The sequence below is a fragment of the Colias croceus genome, chromosome Z (assembly GCF_905220415.1).
Source record: "Colias croceus chromosome Z, ilColCroc2.1".
Lineage (NCBI taxonomy): Eukaryota > Metazoa > Arthropoda > Insecta > Lepidoptera > Pieridae > Colias > Colias croceus.
In genome coordinates this window covers 15336499-15353218 of record NC_059568.1, presented here as the reverse complement: position 1 = coordinate 15353218, position 16720 = coordinate 15336499, and the positions used below count along the sequence as shown (strand labels likewise).

Here is a 16720-nt window from a genome sequence, read left to right as displayed (position 1 = left end):
TATTTTTTTTTTTTTTTTTTTTTTTTTGTATGTACACCGATTACTCCGAGGTTTCTGAACCGATTTACGTGATTCTTTTTTTGTTCGATGCAGGATGGTGTCGAATTGGTCCCATAAAATTTTTATTCGGCTAGGCCCAGTAGTTTTTATTTTATGAGCATTTTTGTCTGTACTCGATGACTTAATTGGAATGTAGCAAGTAACTTTGATTCACTTCCCGGTAACCGATTGAGCTGAAATTTTGTATAAGTGTGTAAATTGGATAGCGATTAAACATTATCATGACATAGAGCTGATTTGATGATGGAATCGGAAGGTGGCCATAGGAACTCAGTAATATATTGACTCAACTTTATCGAGTTTGGGCTCGTTTGATTCGTGTTGAAAATTACACTAAAAAGTATTAAATAAAATTAACTGCGTTAAAAACAACCGACTTCAAAAACGGAAAAGTAAAAAATAAAAAAGATTTGATATTATTAATTACTACATATTATTTAGATGTGCTATTTATTAAATAGGTTTGAAGTCGGTGCCAAACACTAAGCACTTAGTATTAAGCCCGTGCACCGACATCAAACCTATTTAATAAATAGCACATCTAAATAATATGTAGTAATTAATAATATCAAATCTTTTTTATTTTTTACTTTTCCGTTTTTGAAGTCGGTTGTTTTTAACGCAGTTAATTTTATTAAAACTATTCGGTTCGTTAAAATACTCGTTCAGCGTTCTTGAGTCATAAGTGGAGTAACCAAACTTTTTTTTTTATATTAATAATAGAAAATTACTTGACTTGTGGTTTCACCCAAGTCGTTCATGAATCATGATAGCCTAACTCAAGAAATGGACTGTCAACTAAAAACTGATTTCTATTCTATTTCAAAAATTAAAATAATTTTAATTATTGTTTTGCTTTTCCAGGAGGCGCAACGCTACAAACAGTGTGGGCGATTAAGGGCCAAGGACTCATCTGATATATTCATTCTGTATTTAAACACTCAAATTGTTACAATTGCAACAAAAGAAATTACGTCTCGGTGAAGCGCACGTATATTTTTGACGCAACCTGTTCAAATAGATGGAATTTCATTATGATTTATTTATTTTCAAAAAATGTCTCGGCAAAATGTAATACCACTGAGAGTTTTTGAAATAATAGAACATAATAGTAATATCTTTACGTTAGAAATGCATGATTTTTATTTTTAAGACTTTTTAATAACAAATTATATTATGAATATTTGACAAAATGTAACGTTGCTTACATGAAAAGCAGTTGACATATTGAATTTTTGAGATTTTTGCTTGGAAAATGTTTTGGAAGTATAAATGAACGTTTTAGGCAGACTGCTGACGCGCTTTGTGCGAAGGTGGCCAAGTGATCTATGCACTATTGGGTTACGTGACAATGCAATGTAAAACAAATATAAATGTCGTTCAATTTTGTACGCATATCTCTTGTGTTGCAACAACACTTGAATATGTATGTCGCCTTGTATTATAGAAATTATTAATGTTAAGATAAGTTTACCATTCAAATAGAGCTTTATTTATATTTTTTTAATTGATTAGTATGTACATGTATTTTTTCATGGTTAATTAGACGAGTATTAAATTGTTCTCAAATTTTTATTACAACCGCAACATCGACAATAGAATCGTTCGTTGAACATTTTTATACCTTTTTATAGTAATGATTATTTGTAATCGACAATGCTCCAAAGATACTGCACGCTGAGTTTCGTAGGGTCGTCGTGATCATCATAATATACTGAGCTAATCGTTTTATTTAGCATTTACAGTCTGTCTGTCTTCTGGTCCTCTTTCGGAATGCCAAAAGCTCATCGCATTTAAGTATTAATTGTTGCGGGTAGTTGTATGTGTAGGTACAAATTTTTGTCAGGTTTAACTGGGCGGTACACACGATCGGTTGGCTTCAGCGGTGTTAATTCATGTCACAAATCGAGATTCCAATGGAATTTAACGGTGTGCTAGATATGCCAAATAAGTTGCAGTGTTCGATGATTCATTCTATACTGGGATAATGGTTTGGGATCCCTTTTCTGTTCTGATGTCAATTATTTCATTTCTACCTTTTCTAATTGTGGGTTGGAAGAGGTCAAGGAGCTGTCTGTTTAACTCTCATGATCTGAGTTTCTGAAGTCTATATTCAGTAATTTGTCATAGCATTTTCATAGTTTTCATTTGCGTAGTTTTATAAAAATCGAAACTTGTAGTACAATTTCAAAAACAAATTATCCCAAACGTACATCATAAGCCATCGGACACTGCGATGTATGTAGAAATTAGTGGTAAAAATATTTTTGAATATAGAGTTGTATGTGCAAATATTTTCTGAATTGTGTAATATTTTTAATAATTATAGTGTATATTATGCCTAAATGCTTTCGCTTGATTGCCTAAGATTTATAGCCCTTTTTACATGTTTCGATCGAACTCGGTATATTAATGGAATGAAAAAAAAAATCGAAACTTTGATGTAATTTTAAAATTGTGCTTAAGCCATTGTTACGGCTCTGATTATGATTTTATCAAAATAAGTTAATTGGAATATACGCTCTCTTATTTCTAAGCAACTTAGTCAGTTAACAAAACACTTTGAATTTGAATGATTTATAATAATTGCTATATCATAACAGTGAATAGTTCGATACAATAACATTATAAATTTAGTGAACCGCGCGTTGTGACAGCACTTCAATTCGGAGTATTTTTATTTATATTAAGTATTTTATGGGGTACTTGGAAAAAGGGGATTTCTTAGAATTATTATTATTATTTTAGATTTTCCTTTTCTATCAGTAACAGAAAACAATTATTACCTTGGAACTATAATATATCTATATTACATAAGAGTTGCTAATAATTAATTTATGAGAAATACAACTTGTGAAATCGAGTTAAATAAACGAAATAATGATCACACAATAATATTTATTACTTTCTTATATCATTTTCTTTAAATAATAATAGTCTAAGAAATTCCCTTAAATAATTATTCAGTGAAAAATTAAGGCTATGATGTTTCTATGTTCGTTGAAATTTATATGGATAAGAATAAAACATATTATTATAATTTTATAAGTAATGGCAGACGTTCCTTACTGTAAAATATGCAATAATTATCAGAAATTATATGGATCCTGGGGGAAAACATTACTATAAAGTTAGATTCGAGTTTATCAACAAATTAGGCAGGCTAGAGTGCTGTCGGGTTTCTGGTGAAAGCTGGTGATGAGACATTATAATATTTCTAGTGTTTTCTATAGTGTGATGAAGTGTTGAAGCGAGGTTTACGGGCTTTGGTCTTCGTGTGCTCCGTTGAAACTTTATGAAAATATATTTTCTATTACAATTTTATGTATATTTAAAAAATAATGGACCGTTTGAAATTTAATCATCAACGTGAATTTGTACTCGTTCATATTTTGCATTTTCACTAAGTAATTTTAAGATATAAAAAAATTCTTGGAACTATTCTATATTGAACACACATTAATATTTTGTCCATTAATGTATGTGAATTATATAAATAATAAGCTGTGCATGTATATAATATTTTTCAATTATAAATTTTTATAATTTTATTATATACTAGCTTCCGCCCGCGACTCCGTCCGCGCGGATGTCGGTCTTCGCGTGGATGGTTTATTTCTCCATTTTGAGACCTCTGACAATAACATCTTATAAATATCTATTGGACCCAATTCCCAAATACGGTTAGGCCTATAATAATACGCAACGTGTGTTCGCGGTTCTACGGAACAACGTCTATGGATAAAACTGAAAAATTAAGATTAATTTTTTTCTACGTATTTTTCCAGGATAAAAAGTATCCTATTTTACGCCCAGGATAATAAGGTATAATTATACCAAGTTTCATCGAAATCGAACCACTAGTTTTCACGTGATGCCTTCACATACAGACAGACAGACAGACAGACAAAAATTTTTTTAATCACATATTTGGGTTTGGTATCGATCCAGTAACACCCCCTGCTATTTATTTTTTCAATATTTTCAATGTACAGAATTGACCCTTCTACAGATTTATTATATGTATAGATTCTTAAAAGATATAATTGGCTCAAGTTGATATGTATGATGAAAACGCAGGAAGAAATCATAAAGTTTGAACGGAGTGTTGGTTGATAGAGTGAATGTATATTTTTGTACTGAAGGGTCTGAGGGAGGTCATGTTGAGTCGATCTGTTCGTTGAAATTGTTGACTTTATTCGCATTTAACCGCACATTAGACATAATTTTTTATACAAGTGACAGATCGGTAGCTATTATATAAAACTACAATTTTCTTCGTTTCAACTATACCTTTCTATATGTTTTTACTTATATTTAAAAAAAAAGTCTCCTCACATATTTTCATGTTTTATATCTGGGAGTTCATACTTTAAGTTATGTCTTTCTTCATTTCTTGATCAAAACTTTCAATCCTTTTTTTTCTTTTTTTATGTTACCAAGTTATATTAAATCATATTTATTCCTGTAGATCAAAACATCACAGAATAACTATATTGTAGTTTTATACATCGGCGATGGCAAGATAATATGCGCAAGTTTTCTTAAAATTTTATTGCTTGACACGAAGGCGTTGTGATTTTTTTACTTTATACACTTCTATTATACGTAAAACACTTTTGGAAGTATTTTCAAATCAGTATTCATCATTCCCATGTTATTATTGTTTTTCTTGCAAAATTTCTTCCGATATGTTGTGGTCCATAAAATTGTTTACATTTAACATCAATATATTTTGCAAGTATTTTTAAATCACAATTATCAATTTTTAAACTTTGAATTAATGATTCGATTTTATTATTTGATTTATATATGATTCTATTAGGTATATTGAACTCTGCAATGTTTTCGCGTGGAGCGCAGCGTTTTATCGTCCTAAGTTGTCTTGTATTGTAACAATGCTATATTATAAACTTCGTATAACTCGCGGCAATAAAAAATCAAAAGGCAACTAACCTAGACCCATTTTAGAATTCAGTTTATTATTGACGCGGGTTATCTGTTTCGCCGCACAAAGTAACCTGTTTATTATGTTGTATTATTAGATCTACTGATGTTAGAATATTTGTTTTAAAATTCAATGCAACGTACCTTCTACTGTAATTCATAGACCATTTTATTTACTAATAAAGAAAAAATCATGAAACTATTGCTTTTTATTTATACTAATCCTTAGCTTACAAATACAATAAGTATAGGTATGCCCTCTTATATGTCATACAGATCGAAAAGCAGCAACGGCCAACGGCATTATAGAACGTAATGCCGTTACTGCTCATCTCATGCGTCATTGAATATTCTGTCTCATAATATGTATCTAAAATTCTGTCTCATAACATCCCTACTAATATTATAAATGCGAAAGTAACTCTGTCTTTTACTCAATCACGCCTAAACTACTGAACCAATTTGCATGAAATTTGGTACCTATGGAGATATTTTGATACCTGAAAAAGGACATAGGCTACCTTTTATTGCGTAATTGTACCACGAGCGAAGCCGGGGCAGACCGCTAGTCCAAAACAAATCTGAGGTATTTGGTACATAAATAGAACTTATATTAACAGAAAACACGTCACACAACATAGCATCGTCAATCGGTATTATAAATTTCTGAATGTTTCAAATACCCCAAAATATATCCTACCCTTGGGAACGAGTTGTCTCCTGGGCAAAAAGTAGTCGTAACTCGTAGTAGCCGCTCGCTGGCCTCTTAAATTTCTCGTGACACACGTTTTAGAGGTTCGAGAATTATAGTTACGTATATAAATAAATCAGTTGTCCTGGCAAAAGTAGTTCTTAGTCTTATTTTGTGTTCTTAGCCTTAATCTTATAATTTAGGGGAATTAAAAATAAATGTTCTACTCTCAATCCGCCTGCTCTCAATATGCTCACAAAATTTCATCAGATTCGGTAAAGCCATTCCGGAGAAGTTTTACTATTAACACCGCTACACGAGAATTTTATACGGGGTCACTTGATATAGGTTAATTTTAAAGTGATGAACGTATAGCTCATTTTGAGTAAAAAAAAATAATCACCCGAAACTTACATATTAGTTTCAGAAATATTATTATTTATTTAACTATATTTGAAAATTTAGGTACCAAATGTACCAACCAAAATGCAACTTGTTGTACAATGATGACACTTAATTCTGTGTTTGTTTAGCTTTCTACAAAGGTGTGAAGTACATATTATAAAAAAACATTAATAATTATTACTTATTAGAAGAAGCAAAATGACACACAGTGAGGGCTATAGAATGGCTAAAGGGCATCAACTGATAATCTATAATATAAAAATGAATCGCAAAATGTGTTGATAAGCGCATAACTCGAGTACAACTGAACCGATTTCGTTAATTCTTTTTTTATTACATTTCTTGAAGTACGAGGATGGTTCTTATGGAGAGAAAATGTAAAAATGTAGCACGGGCGAAGCCGGGGCGGACCGCTAGTCTATAATATAAAAATGAATCCCAAAATGTGTTGGTAAGCGCATAACTTTAGAACAGCTGAACCGATTTCTTTAATTCTTTTTATTATATTCATTGAAGTACGAGGATGGTTCTTATGAAGAGAAAACGTGAATATGTACCACGGGCGAAGCCGGGGCGGACCGCTAGTAATAAACGAGCAATAACTTGCAATTTAATTAAAACCGGACAAGTGCGAGTCGGATTCGCGAGGGCTCCCAAAAACCTATATTTTATTAATGTTGTTACTTTGAAAATTGTGTGCGTCAGGATTGCTCCGCCAAGTTATCAAATCAGAAAATGGTTTCAGCCAAAAATTTGTCAATATTTGTCAAAATCGAAAGAAACAAACCCCGTATTTGTCAAAGCAGAAATAAAGAAGTTATAAGCGTTTTAAGTTGGCCGCGCAATCCTGACGTCAAGGACTGCGCGGCCACGGAGATCTCAGCAACTACTTGGGATAGAGAAATAATTCCTTTTGTCAACTCAAGTCTGTATTTGTCAAGATTTGTCGAAAAATGAATCAAAGCTCTATATCAATATTATAATTAAATATTCGCCTTGAAAGTCATGGCCGCGCAGTCCTTGATTTGCTATTTTGTTTTTAGTATTTTTTTTTTATTAAAATTGAAGACTTCATATAGTATAGGAGTTAAAAGGAGAAAGGTCTTAATTTGTCGAAACTGACAAAAGCTTTAAAATACGACTAAAGTGTAATTAAACAGACGAAATCAATTTAAAACACAAAACTCGTGGCCGCGCAGTCCTGACGTTACTTTAAACCATGATATCTCAATAACTATAGTAGCTAGGATTTTGCTGTAGACGTCCATATAATCCTTATATTAACCCCATTAAAATGACATATCCTTTTACCCTCAATACTGTTTGGGACGCGAGTAATCTTAAGAATTATGTTACCCCATACAATGTTCTAGTAGAGTGACCATAATGTCGATTTGTTTTTAATCTTTGTCAAACTGGCTATGACAGCACAGTTCAAGGGCATTCTGTTCTGTTAGTCAAAAACTTAAATAAAATACTAAATAAGACGAAATAAAAAACTTGTTTAATATTTGAATATTTTTATTCATTGCACAAATATAAAGATTTCAAAAATCAACAAAATCATTATTCTTCAACTTTAAATGTTTTAATATTTTTTACAGATAAATCAGTAAAATTACTATTTTAACATTATTCTAAGTTGGTCTCTTCGGCCGCACTACAGGAGCATCGACGCGAGTTTGCCTATTGCGCTCTCTTTCTAATATTGCTTTTCATTCGCACAAAAATTGCTTTAAATTGTTTAAATAATTTCGCCGACATTGTAGACAAAAAGGAGAAAAACATTAAAAGAAAACGAGGTAAGACTAGGAAGCGAAAAATGTTACCATTTGAAAACAAATGCTGCAAAAAAGAAAAACCTAGTGTAACCAAAACGTTTTTAAATGATTCGGTATTCTCAGTAATTCCTACGTATGTTGAAAACTGGAGAGGCGAAGGTGTTCCTAAAGATGATTCTGCAAATAAATCTGTAAATATAATGTTTTTAAAAAATAGTAATTTTACTGTACAAGATATATCTGAAAAAAATATTAAATTAACAAACACTTGTGCATTTGATTCCGTATTTTTTTATTGGCCCACGGATTTAAAGAGTATTCATGCATACGCGATTTATTTGACAATAATTGCAGAAATAGGGATATAACAGCGTTTTTACAAATCCTCTGTAACTCTGATAATAACAGTTAAGAAGCAAACAAATTAAGAATAAGAATTGCTTCGATACATTTCAAAAACAATCATTATGATTGTGAATGTAACGCTGCATTTATTTATGAGCACGTCTTAAATGATATTATTTTTAGTGCTTCTTCTGTAAGTAACTGTTCAAATAGTGCGTGCATAAATTCTACCCCATCAAGAAGAAAACATGTGTTTATACCGTTAAATTTAGATATAATTAATATTTTCACCATCAGTAACTTGGAAGATTCTATTATTATTCATGATTGGGAAAACAAGCAATGCAGAAAATGCAATGAAGTAGTTCTATTTCATTATACCTTGTCAAAAATTGAACTACATTCGATTTAAATGGCACGCAAATGGTGTTTTTACATGAGGTACCTAAAAGTATAATAATTAAACAAAACATTTATAAATTATTAGGTGCCGTAGAATATGTTCCTCCAATACTTGGAACAATAGGGCATTATAAGTGTCATATTATAAGAAATAGCGGAATGCTTTGTTACGACGATAACAAGAGTAAATTAGAAGAGAGTACAAACGATTCTGTATATATCCATTTTTTAACTTATGTTTTAGTAGAGGTGTAAGAGCCGATGAAAAACATTTAAAGTTGAAGAATAATGATTTTGTTGATTTTTGAAATCTTTATATTTGTGCAATGAATAAAAATATTCAAATATTAAACAAGTTTTTTATTTCGTCTTATTTAGTATTTTATTTAAGTTTTTGACTAACAGAACAGAATGCCCTTGAACTGTGCTGTCATAGCCAGTTTGACAAAGATTAAAAACAAATCGACATTATGGTCACTCTACTAGAACATTGTATGGGGTAACATAATTCTTGAGATTACTCGCGTCCCAAACAGTGTTGAGGGTAAAAGGATATGTCATTTTAATGGGGTTAATATAAGGATTATATGGACGTCTACAGCAAAATCCTAGCTACTATAGTTATTGAGATATCATGGTTTAAAGTAACGTCAGGACTGCGCGGCCACGAGTTTTGTGTTTTAAATTGATTTCGTCTGTTTAATTACACTTTAGTCGTATTTTAAAGCTTTTGTCAGTTTCGACAAATTAAGACCTTTCTCCTTTTAACTCCTATACTATATGAAGTCTTCAATTTTAATAAAAAAAAAATACTAAAAACAAAATAGCAAATCAAGGACTGCGCGGCCATGACTTTCAAGGCGAATATTTAATTATAATATTGATATAGAGCTTTGATTCATTTTTCGACAAATCTTGACAAATACAGACTTGAGTTGACAAAAGGAATTATTTCTCTATCCCAAGTAGTTGCTGAGATCTCCGTGGCCGCGCAGTCCTTGACGTCAGGATTGCGCGGCCAACTTAAAACGCTTATAACTTCTTTATTTCTGCTTTGACAAATACGGGGTTTGTTTCTTTCGATTTTGACAAATATTGACAAATTTTTGGCTGAAACCATTTTCTGATTTGATAACTTGGCGGAGCAATCCTGACGCACACTGAAAATTTATGTTTTGATTTTTGAATATTTTTCTTTTATCATTGCTGTAACTTATAAGACGTGATTTTAATCAAATTTCAAGACTCTGTATTCACTAACTTGTAGATTTTGATTCTCCTGAAAGTGTCAAGTAGGTAGTTGCGACACTAGTAGTATTGTTATAAATTATCAGTGGCTTTATAATAATTCTTCTAATTCGTTGAAATAGAAGTTAGATTTTATTATAGCCTAAAGGTATTATAGACGAGATTTTGATGTGAATATCAATTTAATACATGTAGGTAGGCGTTCATTAGTAGAAAGGTTGTAAGTTTAAATTAGGATGTTTTTTATTTCATACTAGCTGTCCCGGCGAACTTTGTATCGCCCTGTCAATGAATGTTGTGTTACCTTTTAGCTGAACTAATTAAGGCTTTGATGAACGTAATACAATGATACAAAATAAATATTTATATGGGTTGATAGGTAATAGTATATTTTTATTTTATTACTTCAAACACGTCTCAGAGAAAAATGATTTAATTTTAATAAGTTGTGCAACATGGATTAACTCTTTTCATTCTTTAACTGTTGTCGACCACACCATCGTTTCGTTTCACTTTAGTTGTCATAATTCTACCATTATCATTGGGCGATCGACCCTGATACAGTGGGCAACCATCGTTGGCTGTGATGGTCTCTGCCATCAATTTTCGTGGATACCTTTAGGTACACTCGCTGTCAACCATGCATGGTGTTTGGTGGTTGATTGTTTCACACGGTCCATGATAACAACGTCATGTCGGTCTGGATCGGTTTCAGGATTATCAATCCCCGCACACTCATATATTTTATCTGCCCGAATCCTTTCGACTAATCAAATTATGTGCATGCTGCAAGCCAGATTGTTGTCATTCGATTGAATACATCCAGCGTTGAATAATCCCAAAGAATAATAACGTTTTAAGCAATTATTCCTTTACCTGTGTTATAACTTATATGACATTACTTTGTAATAAATTTCAAGATTCTGTTTTCATGGGAAGTATTCTATAGGTTTTATTTATTTCCTTGCGAATGTCGAAAAGGCTTCGAAAAATCTTTTTATCGAGTTTGATTTTTTTTACAGCATCAAGGGGGTTACCTATCTTAATCTCGAATTTTAATATTCCGAATATCATAATCCAGAAAACGTTTGGACATTTTTTCATAACCCCGAATTTCAAAATTTCGAAGTTTTGTTTGCCAAATAATCGTAACTCCGAATTTCATTTACCCATTTCTTCATTTGTACGACGTTTTACAATCCAGACGAATGAGTTCCAGACGTACGAAATCTAAATGCACAAAATCCAGATGACCGTAATCCATATGCACGAAAGCCAGATTTTTAAAACACAAATTTTTGAAATACAGTTAATTAAAATCCAGACAAACAATGTCCAGATTTTTGAAATTCAAATAAACGATATCCAGCGAAACGAAATCCTTCCAGGGGGTCACAGTTCAAACCTACCCTAACCTACTGAGTCGAATTTGACACTTAAGTCTTTCTGTAATGGGCAAGTAAAACAATAGCGAGTCGGTTCTGGCACTCGCCGGCCGCTGCCGCGGCACGCTCGCTTCGCTCGCTCGGCTCGTGCATGGGGGGTCACAGTTCAAACCTAACCTAACCTACTGAGTCGAATTTGACACTTAAGTCTTTCTGTAATGGGCAAGTAAAACAATAGCGAGTCGGTTCTGGCACTCGCCGGCCGCTGCCGCGGCACGCTCGCTTCGCTCGCTCGGCTCGTGCATGGGGGGTCACAGTTCAAACCTAACCTAACCTACTGAGTCGAATTTGACACTTAAGTCTTTCTGTAATGGGCAAGTAAAACAATAGCGAGTCGGTTCTGGCACTCGCCGGCCGCTGCCGCGGCACGCTCGCTTCGCTCGCTCGGCTCGTGCATGGGGGGTCACAGTTCAAACCTAACCTAACCTACTGAGTCGAATTTGACACTTAAACCTTTCTGTAATGGGCAAGTAAAACAATAAATTACCTTACTGACAATGTTTATTTTCAGTCGATAGTAAAGGTATAATCACGATTGTATGGAAATTAAATAAAAATATTATGAAAATCTGGCAATAGTTTATCTGTTATACGATTATATGGGAACCAAATAAAAAGATTATGAAAATTTGGCAATAGTTTATTTGGAAAATGGTACGATGGGAAACAAAAAAAGTATTCGGAGAATCTGGTATAATGAGATCTGTATTATGAGAATACGGGAAACAAAAAAAATACTTTTTAAGAATCTGGTTTTGGTGCATCTGGAAATCGATTCATCTGGGCAATTAAAAAAGGAATTTTAAAAATTTGTCATCCATTACATCTGTCTTTTAATAGTTCTAACAACCGTTTTCGGGGTTTTAAGATTCGGGTAATAGAAATTCGAGTTTTTAATAGGTTACCCATCAAGGGACCGTAGACTTGAATATTCTTTATTAAATTTCAGTTCGATACCTCCACACGTTCCTGAGAAAAAAGGGAATTGACAGACAGACAGAAGGACGTCCTAAGAAAGTAATAAGGGTTCCGTTTTTCCTTTAGATGTTCGGAACCCTAAAATTGCCCAATTCTCGTCTGATAGTGGTTATGTAACTGTTTTGGGTCTTCACTAGCCTATAGCTTATAGGTAAAGAATCAAACCCGTCTTTAGTTAGATTTTATACAAATAATTGGAACGGAAGCAACTGAATAAAGCAGTCGCTTTCTCTGCAAGATGTTTTGAAAACTTAATAAAATAAAAGGACAATAAAAATGCGTTTCCATTATCACAAACTTTTATTTATATTATGTGTACCTCAAAACAACATTATTTAAACTATATATATTTTTTGATACTTACAACATCACGTCACAATATTTCTAATGATACGAGCTAAACGATATTTACATAATATATTATAATTAACATTAAATAACGAAGAATGCTTACTTAAATATTTTTATCCTACATTATTCACTTGCCTGTTTAATGGCACATACCTACTTATAAAAGAGAAGTTTCTAGTTTTATAATTGTACTTACTCGACTCATATCAAAAGTTTATTTGTACCATTCGCAGGATAAATATGGACAAATAAATACCCATTTCGAGACATCGTTACTATATCGTTTGGAATTAAGAGAATTAGAAGTTATATTGGTAACATACATATAATTTTATTTGGTTTCAATGAAATAATTTTTGATAGTACACATCAAATAACTTTCTATCAATGATACACTTCAATCTTATCTTTAAATCTTAACTATTGTATGGAATTTTTCTATAATCAGGAGTTTCTTGGAAAATATGAATGTATTATCGCCTTTCGGCCGTGGTAGCGTGTATACTACCTATATGTTAAGTGTGTATTTGCAAGACAAGATCAAGGCGATCATAGGAATTCTATTAAATTTAATTTATATCAATTTTCGTCAGACAATTTTTTAGAGAATCACTTTTGTCTTGAAAACATGTCCAAAATATAATACTAATTACGAGTCATTATATACCTAAACTCTAAAATTATTCGTTTTAAATAAGTCTTTAAAATAATTACTTCGATCCGATTGTCGAATCAGTCTTTAATATAATTCGTATGAACATTCCGTGTTATTATTTATATTAACATTTTTTAAATATCGATTTTCTATCAAATGTTTGTCAATTAAAGAAAATAATACCTATTAATGAAGAGAGAGTAATAAGATCTGTGACGAATGAATGAATTAAATGAATGCATGCAAGTGGGCTACCCTATACAATTATACATGTTTGTTGTCCGAATTGTAATTCGGGCTCTTATTTTCCGCCATGTTGGACGTACGCGGTCTCAGGAAAAGTAAAGAAAAATAGAGAAGAAAGAAAAATGACAATTAGAAAGTTATTATATATCGAAATTCTTTTCCCGAGTCTGTCGTCATTTAAAGCAATATAGGCCGAAGCCTACTCTCAATACGCAATCAATCCGCATCTTATTACCTGTCATACCGGCAGATACTTCTCGAGAGCGAGAAGCTCCGGCTATTACATGAAATTAATAATTATATGAAATCAAATAATAATAATAATAATTAATCGAGCTAACTGAATATATTTAAACGCCCTCGTCTTCCATAATGCATGCACGTCAAAAGCATCGAGCTCAGCTCGATGAACAAAAAATAATTATAGTTACAACATTTTAGTCACGGGCCCCTTGGTGTCTCATAGCAGTATTTTAAACAGTGCTCCGAATAGGTCACTAATCCATACTAATATTATAAACGCGAAAGTAACTCTGTCTGTCTGTCTGTCTGTTACTCAATCACGCCTTAACTACTGAACCAATTTGCATGAAATTTGGTATAGAGATATTTTGATACCCGAGAAAGGACATAGGATAGGTTTTATCTCGGAAATCCCACGGGAACGGGAACTATGCGGGTTTTTCTTTCTTCTGCGCGGGCGATGCCGCGGGTGGAAAGCTAGTTGGTCATAATTGGTCAGTAGGTCCGACTAATTCGTCATTTATGCAGAAAATTACAAGGTCATCAAAAAAAATTTAACACCCCATTTTATCGTACAATCAAAATCATTGAATTGGTCACAATTTTTTTTATTTTTATTTTCTGTTTTTTTTTTTTACTTTTTATTTTTTTATATTTTTATTTGTTTTTTATTTTTTTGGTAGCGACATTCGCAAGGGCGTCCCCCTTTGACGTGCTAATTGGTCATGATTGGTCAGTACATTATAATAATTGGTCAGAGATATTAGCGGAGTTATTAGCAAAATAATGACATTCAGGGTCAACCAAATTTTGTTAGGGGCCCAAAATAAAAAAATTGCAATTTAAAAACTAAACTCTTATAGCTAAGAAGAATTGAAAAACCGTTTTTAACATTTGGTCGTGTACACAAAAAAATATATATATAACAGATTTAAAAATTTCAAGGTCATAAATTTGGAACCAAAATATAATTAGCACCCCATTATTAACATTTAGAACTCAACTGGGGGATAAATTAAATGGTCACTAATTGGTGATGATTGTAATATTTGTAATAATATTTTAATAATTATTGGTCAGTGTTATTAGCACAATTATTAACAAACTAATGACATTCAAGGTCGACCAAATTCAGTTAGCGGCACAAAATCTAAAATTTGTAATTTAAAAACTAAATTCTTATAGCTAAGAAGAATTGAAAAATTGGATCGAAGATCTTAAGATTTGGTTAAGTAAACAAAAAAATAAAGGGTTATAATTGCAAATTTATTAACAGCCCAATATTGAAATTTAGAGCTCCCCTGGGCATTAATCAATTGTCATTGAAAGACAATTATATTAAATATAGGTAATAAGCTCAGTGCCGAATGAATAAGCGCATGCAAGTAGGCTACCCTATACACAAAATGTCCTTACTGTACTACAATTCGGGCTCTTTTATGTCGCCATATTGTAATCAATATGCGCGTCAAGATTCGAAATATACTGGACGGTTGTTCATACGCGGTCTCAGGAAAAGTAAAGACAAAAGAGAAGAAGAAAGAAAAATGACAATTAGAAAGTTATTATATATCGAAATTCTTTTTTCGAGTCTGTCGTCATTTAAAACAATATAGGCCGAAGCCTACTCTCAATACGCAATCAATCCGCACTGATCTTATTACCTGTCATACCGGCATTTATTATGTACTTTGAAATTTTGTTGTACCTACACTGTATTCTTTTGGTTACTTGACCAAATGTGAAAATCTAAGTTTTAGATTTTGGGCCGCTAACCAAATTGAATATCATTAGTTTGTACACAAAAAATAATAATCCGCTAATAACGCTGACCAATAATTATTATAATATTATTACAAATATTACAATCATGACCAATTAGTGACCGAGTAATTTAGTTGAAATTGATCAATTAGGGATGGTAACTAGATGGAGCTGTGCCGGTGGTGGGCCGTGGGAGAGACGAGTGCGTCAGTAGACGAAGGGCTGCCGGGAGCTGTGGCCGAGCCGGTGGTGGTGGTGGTGGCGGCGCGGCTTGAAGCTGGGCTTGGGGTCCGCTACCTCCGCGGGGCCGTCCCTGGGCGGCGCGCGCTCGGGCGGCCCGTTCGACAACTCATTTAATTGATCCCACGCGTGTTGGTAATATTTGTTCAAACCGTTCCGGCACTCGGACGATGAAGTTTCTAGCGACACCTCTGTGAAACGGTCCTGGGCGGAATCGTGGTGCTGGTACCTATTGTCTTCATTGTGACGCCGGCTGTGGGGTACGAACTACTTTTAGTTTTGTGTTGGCGTCGGGCTCTTTCATGCGCCCCATAATCGTAGCCTCAAAGTATATACAAGATAGTTACTAGAAACAAGTATATTTTAAGTTTTATTTACAAGTAAGAGAAATGGGATGTGAAAAAGAATATGAACATGAATTCAGAAAATTTAAAAGTAAAAAAGAGTTTTAAGTTTTATTAATGCATTTAGGGCTATACAATAATTGGATTTTTGTTTCTCAGAAATAATAAAAATTTAAGATGTAAAAGAATTTCGCTAGAAAATACCTTATATGTACATATAATATATATATACAATGAAAAGAACCGTAAACAAAAATCATAAAAACCATCTCTTTGAAAACAGGTACATAGTGCTCAAATGATTCGAGGTGCTCCATCAATCGTGGTCAGTGCTCTGTGCTTTAAGCTTGTGAACTAATAACTTGTTTGTTCCAATGATCCGAGAAGCTGTGCTGTGTGTCCGCTTTCAATCATTTTCTGTATGAAAAATGATTATCGAATGCATGTTGATGAATGTATGCGTTGTGCTGTGTGCGATGAGGTGACACGGTGGCTACTCCTTCTACTTCTAATGTAGTTTGTATGAATGGGTTTGCTTTTTATGATTATTTTCCCTTTATTAAAATGTGCTACCA

General features: G+C 32.8%; 2 protein-coding genes across 3 annotated transcripts in view; one reads left to right on the top strand and one right to left on the bottom strand.

Moving 5' to 3' along the window:
- LOC123705053 (F-actin-monooxygenase Mical-like) overlaps nucleotides 1-3628 on the top strand; it is a 45932-nt gene extending 42304 nt beyond the window's left edge. For both annotated transcript variants that reach the window (XM_045653621.1, XM_045653620.1), the window contains one exon: nucleotides 925-3628. In XM_045653621.1, coding sequence (XP_045509577.1) covers nucleotides 925-958 — 34 coding nt within the window. In that variant the 3' untranslated portion in view covers nucleotides 959-3628. The remainder of the gene's footprint in view (nucleotides 1-924) is intronic.
- A 12140-nt stretch (nucleotides 3629-15768) lies between these two features.
- The window catches only part of LOC123705581 (sushi, von Willebrand factor type A, EGF and pentraxin domain-containing protein 1), a 38377-nt gene continuing 37425 nt past the window's right edge, over nucleotides 15769-16720 (bottom strand). Inside the window, exon 11 of the mRNA XM_045654435.1 lies at nucleotides 15769-16054. Within this exon, the coding sequence (XP_045510391.1) occupies nucleotides 15769-16054 (286 nt within the window). The remainder of the gene's footprint in view (nucleotides 16055-16720) is intronic.